General features: G+C 38.2%; 1 protein-coding gene across 1 annotated transcript in view; it reads right to left on the reverse strand.

Moving 5' to 3' along the window:
* Snx7 (sorting nexin 7) overlaps positions 1-12672 on the reverse strand; it is an 82283-nt gene that overhangs the window by 52288 nt on the left and 17323 nt on the right. Inside the window, exons 2-4 of the mRNA XM_028890155.2 lie at positions 9537-9719; positions 3133-3243; positions 2020-2184 (exon numbers count right to left, since the gene is read on the reverse strand). Of these exons, the coding sequence (XP_028745988.2) occupies positions 2020-2184; positions 3133-3243; positions 9537-9719 (459 nt within the window). The remainder of the gene's footprint in view (positions 1-2019; positions 2185-3132; positions 3244-9536; positions 9720-12672) is intronic.

The following is a 12672-nucleotide window of genomic DNA, read 5'->3' on the forward strand; positions in this document are numbered from 1 at the left end:
CACAGGCAGAGCGAGTTCAAGATGTATAAGCAATTTAGCAATGGGAGGGCATGGGTGTGAATCACTGCAATCTGATTCTAGAGGGTCCACTGCTACACAGGACACACTCTGCCTCCTTCAAGTTCTCATCTTAGTTTACAAGCAGACATTTCCTGATCACAGCTCTTCAATCAACTGGGATGGGTAAACTGGGATGCCACCTCCACCAATTGGCTATCTGCAGAGGAAGCTGTTAAATAAGACATGGACCTAGTTATTCAGAGTTAGCATGGGAGAGCTACAAAAAAAAAAAAAAAAAAAAAAAAAAAAGAAAGAAAAGAAAAAGGACATACTATAAAAGGATATGCAGCCCATAAAAATCATCCCTTGAGAAATACAGTGTGCTTAAGCAAACAACAAAACAGACCTCATGAATTTTGAGGAGGGCTACAGCATTTGTGGAAACATGGGTTTGTTTGTGAGCAAAGCACACACACACACACACACACACACACACACACACACAAACACACACACATATTCTGTAAATAAAAATAATACCTGATTGGTATATTTATGAGCAATTTACCCAAATATGGAATAACACATTGTCTGTCTTCCCAAAGGTTTTCCTTCCCCAAAGTTTTACAGAAAATACATTTGTGGCCAAAGAGTAACAGGTACTGTCCCTGATCAGACACTCCATCCATCCAAGAGCGTCAGTCTTAACCAAGAACACATACATACTTTATCACTGGCAGCACAGACTGTAGCTGCTGAGCTGTTACTACAGTTCTGATTTACCATGTTCTGGCTGCTACGCATACACTGGACTCTGGGGAATGTTTCTGACAGATTCTAAGGTTCTAGAGTTAGGTCACAGATCATTTCATATAAGCTACAAAGGGCTCTCAGATACAGAACCTGAGTCATGACTGAGAGGGACCACTCTTTGGTTTGGTTTCTACTACTCTGGCAACATATGAGAGATATAAAATATGACTTTGGTGTGTAATTGCTACTGAACCACTGCCTATCTATTATCTTTCTTACAGAGTTATTATTTCATAAAAAAGAAAAATAATAATATACACCAATTTTCTGCATGTTAAGAATAATATTTAAAAACATCTCCAACATAGATAACTGAAGGAAAAATAAGGAGACTGCTTTTATCTAATCATCCATCCATTTATTGATCCACTCAATTATCTATCTAGTCAACAACTTAATAATGATTTTTATCCTTGTTAAAAGAACTCTGACCTCATTATTGCTCAAAATGACATCAATAAAAGATGTACAAAGGAGCTAGGGAGATGGCTTGGTGGGTAAGGCACCTGCTGTGTAGTCATGAGGCCCTGAGTCTGAATCTCCAGAATCCATGTAAAGCCAACTGCAGAGGAATGCCTCTCTAATCTCAATACTCCTACAGTAAGATAAGAGGCAGAGACAGAGAATGCCCTGGAGTGGGAGGGCCAGCTAGCCAGAGGTACATAGTGACAAATAGTAAGGATACTTTATCTCAATGAGCACTAACACTCAGGGTTATTTTCTGTCCTCCAGATATGTGCTCTGGCATGCATGTGCCCTCCCTCCACACACACACTTGCATATCATAAACACATACACGCAGGCACACAGACACACACACACAGACACAGACACACACACACACACACACACACACACACACACACACACACCCTTGCATATCATATGCACATACACACAGAGAATGACATACTCATTCATGACCAGTGTTGATTACACATGCAAAGAGCACCCTGTCATTGAAAAAAAATGAAGAGACATGAGAATATGTGTATGTGAGGAAGACAGCAGGTTTCTATCGTTTCCATTTTGATTTGGCACCAGGGTTATATACAAAGAAGTTGCCCCAGTGTTCTTTAAAACAACTGACTAACACACTTCAAGGACACCCTTGCCTAATGTGGAAAGGCGAGAAAGAGGGAGCAGACAGTCTGCCGTACACACCGATACTAAGGGGTCTTACAGATATAAAGTAGAACCTTTTACCCAGGCTTGTGCCGTGAGGAAAACCTTGAAATCTTCATTAAATGTTAAAGTTGGATGATCGGCGATCCTGTTCAGAAACTTATGCAATGCTTTCCTGCGGGTTTCGATGAAGTCATCGTTGAAACGCTCCACCAGCCCTTTCACGATAAACTTTTCCGGCAACGGCTGAGACCAAAAACAAACACAATAACTACCTGAAAACGCACGTACATGACAGAGGAACAGCTAGGGGACGGAGATGGACACAGGGATGGGAGGGGGAGGCGGCGGGGGGGGGGGGGGGGGGAGGAAGGCACCAGAGATGAGCAGTGGGGAACAGCCAAAGCTAAGTAGGCATGCAAACGCTCATAGGAACGCTGTTGTTTTCTGTGCCAATCTACAAAGAACCTGAGGGCTAGTGAGCTGGCCCCACCACAGGTAAAGGCACTTGCTGTCAAGCCTGACATCCTGCGTTTGATCCCCAGGAGCCACAAGGTAGAAGGAGAGAACTGACTCCTACAAGCTGTTGTCTGAACTTCCTACAAGTGCATGCGTGCTCACACACAATAAATAACTGAATTAAAAAAAGAAACCTAACATGTCACACACAGGGTTGAAAGGGATTCTGAAGAGCAGTTGAATACCTCATCATTTCTTATAAAAATAAGTTTTAAAGGTCCCCAGTAGCACAGTAGGGGCTGGGGCTATGACTCAGTCAGTAAGTACACTTGCTGACCAGGCTAACTACCCGAGTTCAGTCTCTAGTGATCCACGTGGTGAAAGGAGACGCCCCACCCCACCCCTGTACTGCAAGTAGCGATGAGACCTCCACATGCACAGCAACACACATGTGCTACCCCTCACAGTAAATAAATGGATGTAATGCATTTTTTAAAAAAACCCACAAAACTAGTATAGAAAAATAAAACATCAGCTCATATTACAAAGAGTTAAAAAAAAAAAACCAAAAACCCACAACTATAGTTAGACTAAAGGGTTTAGAAGTAAATGTTCCTTATATAAATGAATTTTAGTGTGTTCAAAGGTATTATGTTTTAGACAGTCTAAAAGACTCAAGCAAACAGAGTGGCTACAGTCTAAACAATAGCAACCACAACCCCTCCAGAAACTCACTGGAATAATGAGCGTGGGATGCGCTTCTTCCAGTTTACCTTTCAACCACAGGAAATCTTGATAACGGCGCCTGACTTCAAATTCACTGGAATCAAACTCCCCACGAGAGGTCTGAAGGAGGCAGGAAGACAGAACAGCCCATACAGTATGAGGCAGAAGAAGACATTTGCTTAATTCTATTTTAGATATGATGAGAAAAAAAAATGGGTCTCCAAAAAAACTTGAATCCTAATTATTCAGTGTTTGTCAGCCTGCATGTATTTTCTTTTCTTTTTGTCATCTATTCGTGCAGCAGATGAAATTAAGCGAACTTTCCGGTTTTTCCAGAAAGAAAGCAAACACCATGCTTAAATTTGAAGTCCAAACTGAAAACTCTGCGTTCCAACAACCATCTGGCTGGTTTAACTACTATTACTCTGGCATAGCTTTCTCGCTTAGAAAGTGTGCTCGGAATGTAGGTTTCAAACATTATTCTTTTCTTAACATGATTTGAATTCAGAATTTGAGGAAAGTTCTATTTTTAAAATCTGGAAAATAACCCGAATATAACTGAGAAGACTGTTCTTTTGGACTCTGTTCAAATGAACTGCTTTCACTAAAATTTGCTGTTGGTATGTAAAAATTCTAACATTTCGCAGAGTGATTTTGCCACTTTTTCAAGAAGAATGTAATTAATGGATATTTAATGTGAAAAGATTTTTTCTATAATTTCTCAAGGAGTTTTATTTTGAGCTACATGCTTAAACTCCTAAAATTTTAGCAAATACATTAAGCTCTCTGTTCTAGTAAACGAAAAATCTGTGCCAACTCATGTGACAAGGACATGGGTTCACTCTCAGCCTCACTTCTACTGACTGAATCTCAGGCCAAAATAAAAGTAGTATTTCTCTAATTCATACTCACCTCTCATGAGAAAATAACTACTTATACCAATATCTCACTTAACTGGATTTTTGCATATAGAATACATACAGCAATATTTAGGTTGAGATTTCCTGTAGGAGTAAAGATGAAATAAAAAATTGCAAATATATCCCCCCTCACAGAAAATAACAATAACCCACATTAGTGAACTAGTTGTAAAATTAAGCAGTTTATGTCATAGGTTGTAGTTTTAATTATTTAGAAATCATTAATAAGCTCATAAAACTATGAGCTTAAAAGTCTATGTTTATAATATAATACAGTATATCTTACTAAATGTTCTCTTTGCAGTTGGAAAAAAGTTGGTATACATCAAATGCAGAAGCCTAAGAATTTAAACGTTCACAAAACACTTCAAAAATGTAATTATTTTTCAAAATGACACGATATGGAAACAGCAAAAACAGAAAGTCTAAATCCAGTAAAAACATGTTTAACAATATATATACACTGACTGATATGTGGATGTATATATGCATACTTGCATATATACACACAAATCATGAATTAGAGTACTGTGAGATGTCTTTCAGTACGCTGTGAATTATGTGTTGCTTTAACTGGTTGATAAATAAAGCTGCATTGGCCTATGGCAGGGCAGAATAAGGTTAGGTGGTACATTCAAACTAGAGATGAAGAAAGATGGAATCAGGGAGATGCCAGGCTGCAGTCCAAGGAGCAACAAGATGCCAGCAGACTAGTAACTCCATGGCCACATGGCAACACATAGATTAATAGAAATGGGTTGAGCTAAGTTATAAGAGCTAGCTAGCAAGAATCCTGACCGATAGGCCATACAGTTTGTAAATAATATAAGCCTCTGTGTGTTTACTTGAGACCAAGTGGTTGCAGGACACAGGTGGGAAAGAGTCATCCTGACCGCAGCACTGAGTAGCACCGGAGAAATTTCTAGCTACATTAGAGTCACTCTCATCTGACTGAACACCAGGCACTATAAACAGGTTTGTGAACAACTTCCAAAACAATAAACTGATGTAACTATTAATAACCATAAATGCATTCAAGCAATGGCTAGTGAAAATGTCATTCAGCCGTCTATGTTCTCAGCCACTGCCAACTCTTTAGTAAACAGAAAACAATCTGTTGTAAACTCCAGCATGGAGATGACAAATCACACCAAAAAATCACTCAGTTCTGTCCCCATCACTTTGTCCCCATCACTCTGTCACTGGCTTCTAATATATAACAGTAACTGAAGAAAATAGAAAATGTGTTCAGGGTCTCAGCAGAGTCTTCCATTTCTTTCTACCACAGGGCCTTATACACCCTCCTGGATGGAATACGACAAGGAGAAGAGCTATAGTCATTTGAGTTTAGATAATGACCACTTTCTGTACAGTAGACTTTAGAATGACCATTCCAGCTAAAGCAGTCATGGTTGGTCATTTATAGTCAAACAGAAGCTTCCAGACTATAGGGTTTGATGACAGATCTCCAACTTAGAAAGAATACATGTTCTACAGAGTATGGCTTCCAGTATCAATAATGCTTCTGACTAAAATGTAGGTTTCCATGGGGACAATACTACAAATAGTGGCTAAATTTTCATCAGTGATCAAAAGAGCTCAGACACTTGACATTGAGCACCAACAGGTGCATGTCGAACACACCCCAAAATTCATTTGCTCAATAAACAATGGCCTTTGATTCAGGGTAAGCAGGCATTTTAAGTTCAGAAGATTTACAAAACTGCTTTTGAAATAAATGAATCCTAATATTCAATTCATCAATGAAGAATTTTGGCCACTGCCTGCATACTATCGGATATTCAAATGTTTGTCTTCATGATGATAATATGGGAGAAAAAAAAACACAGTTATTTATCTTAGAAAGTAATCTCTATATGTCCAAAAGACAAAGTATTTCATCCAAAGCAGCCACCTCAGGATGTCAGTCTCAAGAATAAAGTCCTTTTCCCATAAAATAGATGCCTTGAACATGAGAGTCCTGGCGCTTACCCTTCTATGGTTGGATAATTCTTAAATGATCCTAAGCATGGTGTTATCAGTGTATACAAGTGACTATGTATATGTGTATATCCTTATATACTTTAGTATGTGTGAATTGCAATACTATAAAACGAAAACTGGAGTTGGGATATATTTCAGTTTGTAAGAGCTTGCCTAGCTTGCATGAGGTATGATACTCAGCACTGCACAGACCAGGTGGCTGGGGTGCACATGTAATCTCAGCATGCAGGAGGTAGAGGCAAGGGGGTCATAACTGCTAGTCATTCTAGCCATCTAGTGATTTCCAGGTCACCCTGGGCAAGAGATTCTATCTAAAATGAAAGTTTTCTCAGAGAGGCCATCCATAAATGTCCAATGTTTGTAACAACTTTGTACTTTCCTTCATTAGATTTAAATTAAATAAACTGTAAGTTAATTAACATCAATCATATCCTCCATCATCATCTAAAATTTGAAAGCAGAAATCTCTGTCCATCATGTGTGGCCTGGGCAGAGATAGACTCTTAATAAATAAGAGAAATATTCTGAACAACACTAGCATTAAAAAGATAACTATAAAATAAACTATTGCATAAATGATAATAAGCAAATAACAAAGAAATGATTTGATAACAAAATGCCCATCTAGTAGATATTTATATATATACAACATATAAAATTATATATATTTTTACTTTTATAAAATTTATATATATATATATAATGTATATTCATTGCACATATGTGTACCCTACATACCATGATAAAAGTAATAAAAAGTAGAAAAGGATAGGTAGTTTACAATAATGTGAAAGTTAGTTTGTCATTTCCATATACAGACAGGTAGAAACGTAATGGAAAAAGATGTATTAAAGTAATAGTTTATGTTTAAATCCAACTCTGCCAATTATTATGCCACACAACTGTTGCAAAGTTGTTGAGTTGCAGTTTCCAATGGAAGGAAATGAGGGCAAATAATATCAATAATATCCAATTTCTTAAATTGCTTTCAATTAAGTGTTTAAAGCATTACCTACTCAATGTAGTCACTACTGATGTCAGCCAGTTCATATATTCCATTATCATTGTTATTAAGAAATGTAGACAGCGGTTAGAACATTGTTCACACAGAGTCTCACTATTGATGCCATCTGGACCATACATTCTAATGTCATTTTTATTATTTCTACTATAAAAGCAGCCCATTTAAATATGATGTAGAAAGACAGGAAGATGGCTCAGCAGGTCAAGACACCTGCCACCAACCCAGACAATCTGAGTTGGATCCCAGGGATTCCCATGGTAGAAGGGAAAAAAAAAACCCAACTACCCCAATTTGTCCTCTAACATGTGTGCCATGTGCACGCCTACTTTACCTACCTGCCCTTGACACACTAAATTAATTTAAATGAAGTAAATTAAAATACAATGCAAATATGGATGATGCATTGTATGTCACTGATCAGAATCAGATTTCCTGGGTGCTTCGAAAAGGGTATCTGTGAGAAATGCAAATGACAGGGAGATAGCTGTTCCAGAGATCCTCTTCCTGGAGATCCTGAGGACAGGAAAGGTGTATAGTCACAACCGTGAGAGCATAGAACTTCAGGTCCTCTCTGGGCAGTATTCCTGTGTTAATTGATTCAGGTTTCTACAAATGTCTTCAAAGTTAGTGCCATTATCCTATTTACAAATTAAGAAACTGATAAAGAGAGGTTGATTAAAATGTCCAAGACATAGCAAGGAGAGAAATCTAGATTCAACTCCTGCTGTCTTGCTAGAACCCATTTTGAGATCATAAAAATGTGAAGACTTCACTCATTCATTCAACAAAATAGTAAATTGTCAAGTAAGTAGTACCTGTTTGGAATTACTAAAAACTTCCTTGAGAAGCTCAGGCTCCCTGGAAATAAATACAAATCCTCATACACTTTTCTACTTACTAATGGGTAGACAGCAGTTACTGACCACTTACTGCTCATGGCTAAGTGTTTTACATTGATTACTTCACTTAAGTCGATTCTCTGAGCAACACCAGGTTCGATTACAGAACAAACATCTACCAAAATCTCCAGTTTTTAGCTTTGAAAACTATGAGGCTTAGAAAGATTGAGGATACATTTTTAGTTGTTTCTCTGTTCTTTGCGCCTTTCCTGGAACTCACTTGGTAGACCAGGCTGGCCTCGAACTCACAGAGATCTGCCTGCCTCTGTCTCCCGAGTGCTGGGATTAAAGGCGTGCGCCGCCACCACCGCCTGGCACTTTTCTGTTCTTTATGGGTTCTTCTGGAATCGTAGGAAAGAACAGAGGAAAGCTAGGAGGCACTGGGCAGCTAGAGAAGCCTTCTTAGGTAGCTGATATCTTGAAAAATAAATATTACTCTTTCCATCTAAGGAGATGGAAACATCAGACAGATGGGAAAGTATATTCATATTCATGAGACCAAGAGGCACCTGTACTATTCACAGCATAGAAACCACTCAACCTGAGCAGAGCAGGGGCTGAGATGAAGATGGGATGGGCTTATGTGGTACGGCTGTGTATGGGGGGGGGTTGCACTTTGCACTGGAGGAAATGAGGGGTCAAGGAAAGAGATTCGATATATGCACTTTCAGGAACCACAATGGGCCATAGTACAGAGTCTGTGCTGAAAGATGCAATTACAGGGCCTCAGTCCAGAATCCTCTCAGCTAGAAGAGACATTCTTCAACCCTTGAGAACCACACTGGTGATGGGTGAGCCTTCCTAAGAAAGGTACTTAACTTGCAAAGAGAAATTACAGACTACTCTTAAAAGAACTTACTGAAACAGATTACATTTTGTATGACATTAGCTTTCTTTGTGTAAAGGATAGCAGACATGGTTTCTGAATCGATTTCTCTTGTGTCATTGAACAAGCATTTCACATGCAAGCTAGAGTTGTGGTTGGATCCTCTGTGAGAATTAAATAGCGTTACACTCTGTAATTCTCAGAAAAAAATATAAACTTTCACCTGTCCTGTTTTTAATGATTTGCTCTCTTTATTAGGAACCCAAGACTTTTCTTTTCCAGAGGCATTTATTTATTTATTTATTTATTTATTTATTTATCTATTTATTATTTATTTGGAATGTTTCTTTTGAAATAGTGTCTCATAAAGTCCAGGCTGTTCTTGAATTTTCTACATAGCTAATGTGGCCTCAAATTACACTTTTGTCTGACTCAGTCTCCAAGTGCTGGCATTCCAAGCATGCCCAACTATACCGGGCTAGTTATCATTTTTATGATAAAAAAAAAATCTTCTTATTCTTATCAGAACAACTAAAAAACACCACTTATTAAAGCCAATTCAAATATCAGATTTCATAGGAACAAAATGAGGGCAGGTAAGACACAATATCTTACCCAAAATAGCTTTCATGAAAAAAGTCAATGCACCAGATTCTGTAACACTGAACTGTATGACTAAGACATTTTCAGAAACTCAAAGAGCACAGTGACATTCAAGAAAATGGTCACTCAGCATTTACCTTGGTTATGATCCTGTAAGTGATAAAGGTTTCAATTGTAGTAACATGGCTCTCAGGTGCATCAACTGTAATGAAAAGATCCTTTACATCTGGTTCATCTTCAAACTTGATCTGGTTTATCATCGACAAAGGGGATGTTGGCATCATAGGGCTGAAGGAGTTCATGTCCATCAGTGAAGCATCCTAAAGAATAAAGCATTTATAAAGAGAACATCAGCCAATGGCAATAAAGCTCAGTCTGGAATGGGCCTGCTACACAAGCGTGGGGACCTGAGTTCAGATCCCCAGGGCCCACATAAAAGCCAGGTGTTATGATGCACATTTGTAATCCCAGGACCACAAAGGTGATTCCCTGTGGCTCATTGGCCAGCTATCTCAGTTGTTCACTGAGAGAGACCCACTCAGAAAAATAAGGTGGAAACCTATCAAGGAATACACCCAACTACCCAATGCTGACTCCTGGCTTCCACATAAATGCACACACGCATAATGCACACTCATTCACACATACATGTACATATGTGTACACAAACATGTACATATAACACACACGGATAAACAAACTGATATCAAAATAAATAGTAACAATTTTCAATTTCAATATCAATAAAATATGGCAAAAGCAAAAAGGACTCCTGGATTCATAGCTAAATATGTATGCTAAGTATTTAGTTTTAAATGGATATTTAAACATTTATTCTAATCTATGCTTGCTCACAAATTCCACCTTAAAAATGATGAAAGAAAGATATAACCTTTCAGTATTCCACTGCTTTGAATGTTTGCATTATCTCTAAAATACAAGTTGAAACTTACTCCTTAATGTAATAGTATTAAGAGTCAGGATTGAGTTATGAAGGTAAAGTCTTGTTAAGTAGCTTTAGCTACCTTATAATGAGGTGATGGGGATGAGGGGGCACTAACTAGTCTCCTTCCAATTTCTTCTTACTACATGTGAGGACACAGAAAAAAAATAATAAAAAACCATTGTAGACGCAGAGTAGTCAGCGTAGTCAGCGCAAGATGACTACTCTGGTCAGCACCTTGACCTTCTATAACTATGAGGAATTGATTCTTACTCCAAAATGGCACTAGAATTGGAAACACTGAAGTTGGGCACAGAGCTGGGGGTTGAGCTCAAATCGGAGACACTGTTTAAATATCTCATCAAACCAAAGTTCCGGTCTGGGAAACAGCCCGTTGATAAAACACTTGCCAAACAAGTGTGAGAAGGAGGATTTGAATCCACAGCACTCACAGCAAAGCCAGTGAGGTGCAGCGTCCATCTGCAAATGTCCACCAGGAAAAGATGCTTGGCTGAAACAGCAAAAGAGGTGTCACGTGGGACACAATCATGGATGAGACAAGGATGATAATGTCCCTTAATGCTAAGAAGGTGCAGCCTGTTGTCATCTCAAAAAACACTGATCTAAAGGGTAAACGTGTAGGCATGATTTGAACCAAGTAGTAAAGGGCCAATTTCATAGCTAGTTAGGTTAATCAGATGCACAAAATTCAAAAACAAAAAATACCCTGAAACAAAAGTTTAATGAGATAATTTCTACCTCTATGATAGGATGCAATAAACTGTACCCAGATGATGTAATAAAATAAATGATCAAAATGATCCAAAGCAATGTTTATTATGTCTTAAACATTTATTTTTATTTTAATTATATGTCGTGTGTGTGTGTATGTGTGTGTGTGTGTGTATGTGTGTGTGTGTATGTGTGTGTGTGTGTGTGTGTGTGTGTGTGTGTAGGAATATGCGCATGTGAGTGCAGGGGCCTGCAAATGCCTTTAGAGGGTGTCAGATGCCCTCAGAGCTGTAGTGATAGGTGGTTGTGAGCCACCACTCTGTGGATGTTGAGAACAGTAACTTAGGTCTTCTAAAAGAGCACTACACACTATTAACCACTGAGCCATCTCTCCAGCCAGCCCAATGTAATAGTTGGGAAAAATTTCATGGTGCATTACTAAAAAAAAAGTTCATAAAACCTGTGCCCACCTAGATTCTAATGTTTATTATATGTCTGACAAGGGAAAGAAAAATGGAACAAAGGGGAGAAGAAAAGAAAAAAAAAACAGAGGATAGGGAATGAACTTAGCAACTATACAGAAAAAAAGCAGAAACAAGTTAACATAAGGTGTCTCAGACTTTGGGACATGTCATGCTGTTGTTTTAACCAAGATCGGTCTAATCTTTTGGGGTTGGTAGGTTTGGGGAGAAATGGATCCTTAACATTGGTTCTTCTCTAACAAAGATGTTGTTCTCAGGTTATATATTTTTTCTATGTGATGTTTTCCAAATATTCTAAAATCAATGTATTTTGTCTTATACTCAGAGAATTATACTAAAATTGCTAGAGTCAACACTGTAAATGCTGATGTTGAGAAGCAACAAGAAACCACGATTGTAAGTTAAGACAAGTTGTCTAGGGCCATGTGGCAAGAGGCATTGGGTTGGACTTGGTGAGTGTTCTTTTCTCAGCTCATCAAAGTTTACATGGCTAAACAGAAAATTTTAAAGTATGGTAACAAAAAAAAAGGATAATTGTCTAAAATGAAGTTTGGAATGGGACATAATAGAATCCTAAGAAGCCATTAACAGAACTTAGAGTTTCCAAGTAAATATTCCACCGGTATGTACAAAAACCTCTCACAAACCACCCACTAGAAATAGTAGTTTTTCTGCCCTGACAAGTTTTAATTTGGCAGGCAAATGTCCCTGACACTGCATGTAGCCCCGCGCTACAGCTTTCTTCGTGCCCACCCACTCTGCTCACCACCACCCACTTCTTTTACCTACTACGTAATTTTGTGTTCTATTTCGTCTGCTTAAAATGCAGCCTTTTGTAGAGTGGGAAGGATCCGGGTTGGTTTACAAAGGCTCATAATTCCGTTGAGTACAATGTGGTGTAATAAAAATATGCTTCCATATGCAGCAAAGGAAGAAAATTACAGGCTGAAAATTTAGCAACATGGATGATTTCAGTAGAAGGATTTAAATTATTATGACTCCCTCAAAAATATTCTTAAAACTGCAATAAAACCAATGATCCAATGTGTTTTAGATTGTTCTCCCCTACAAAAATGAAAAAAAAAATATGTTGACATTACTTAAAAGATGCACCTT

The sequence above is a fragment of the Peromyscus leucopus genome, chromosome 6 (genome assembly GCF_004664715.2).
Source record: "Peromyscus leucopus breed LL Stock chromosome 6, UCI_PerLeu_2.1, whole genome shotgun sequence".
NCBI classification, from domain to species: Eukaryota; Metazoa; Chordata; class Mammalia; order Rodentia; family Cricetidae; genus Peromyscus; species Peromyscus leucopus.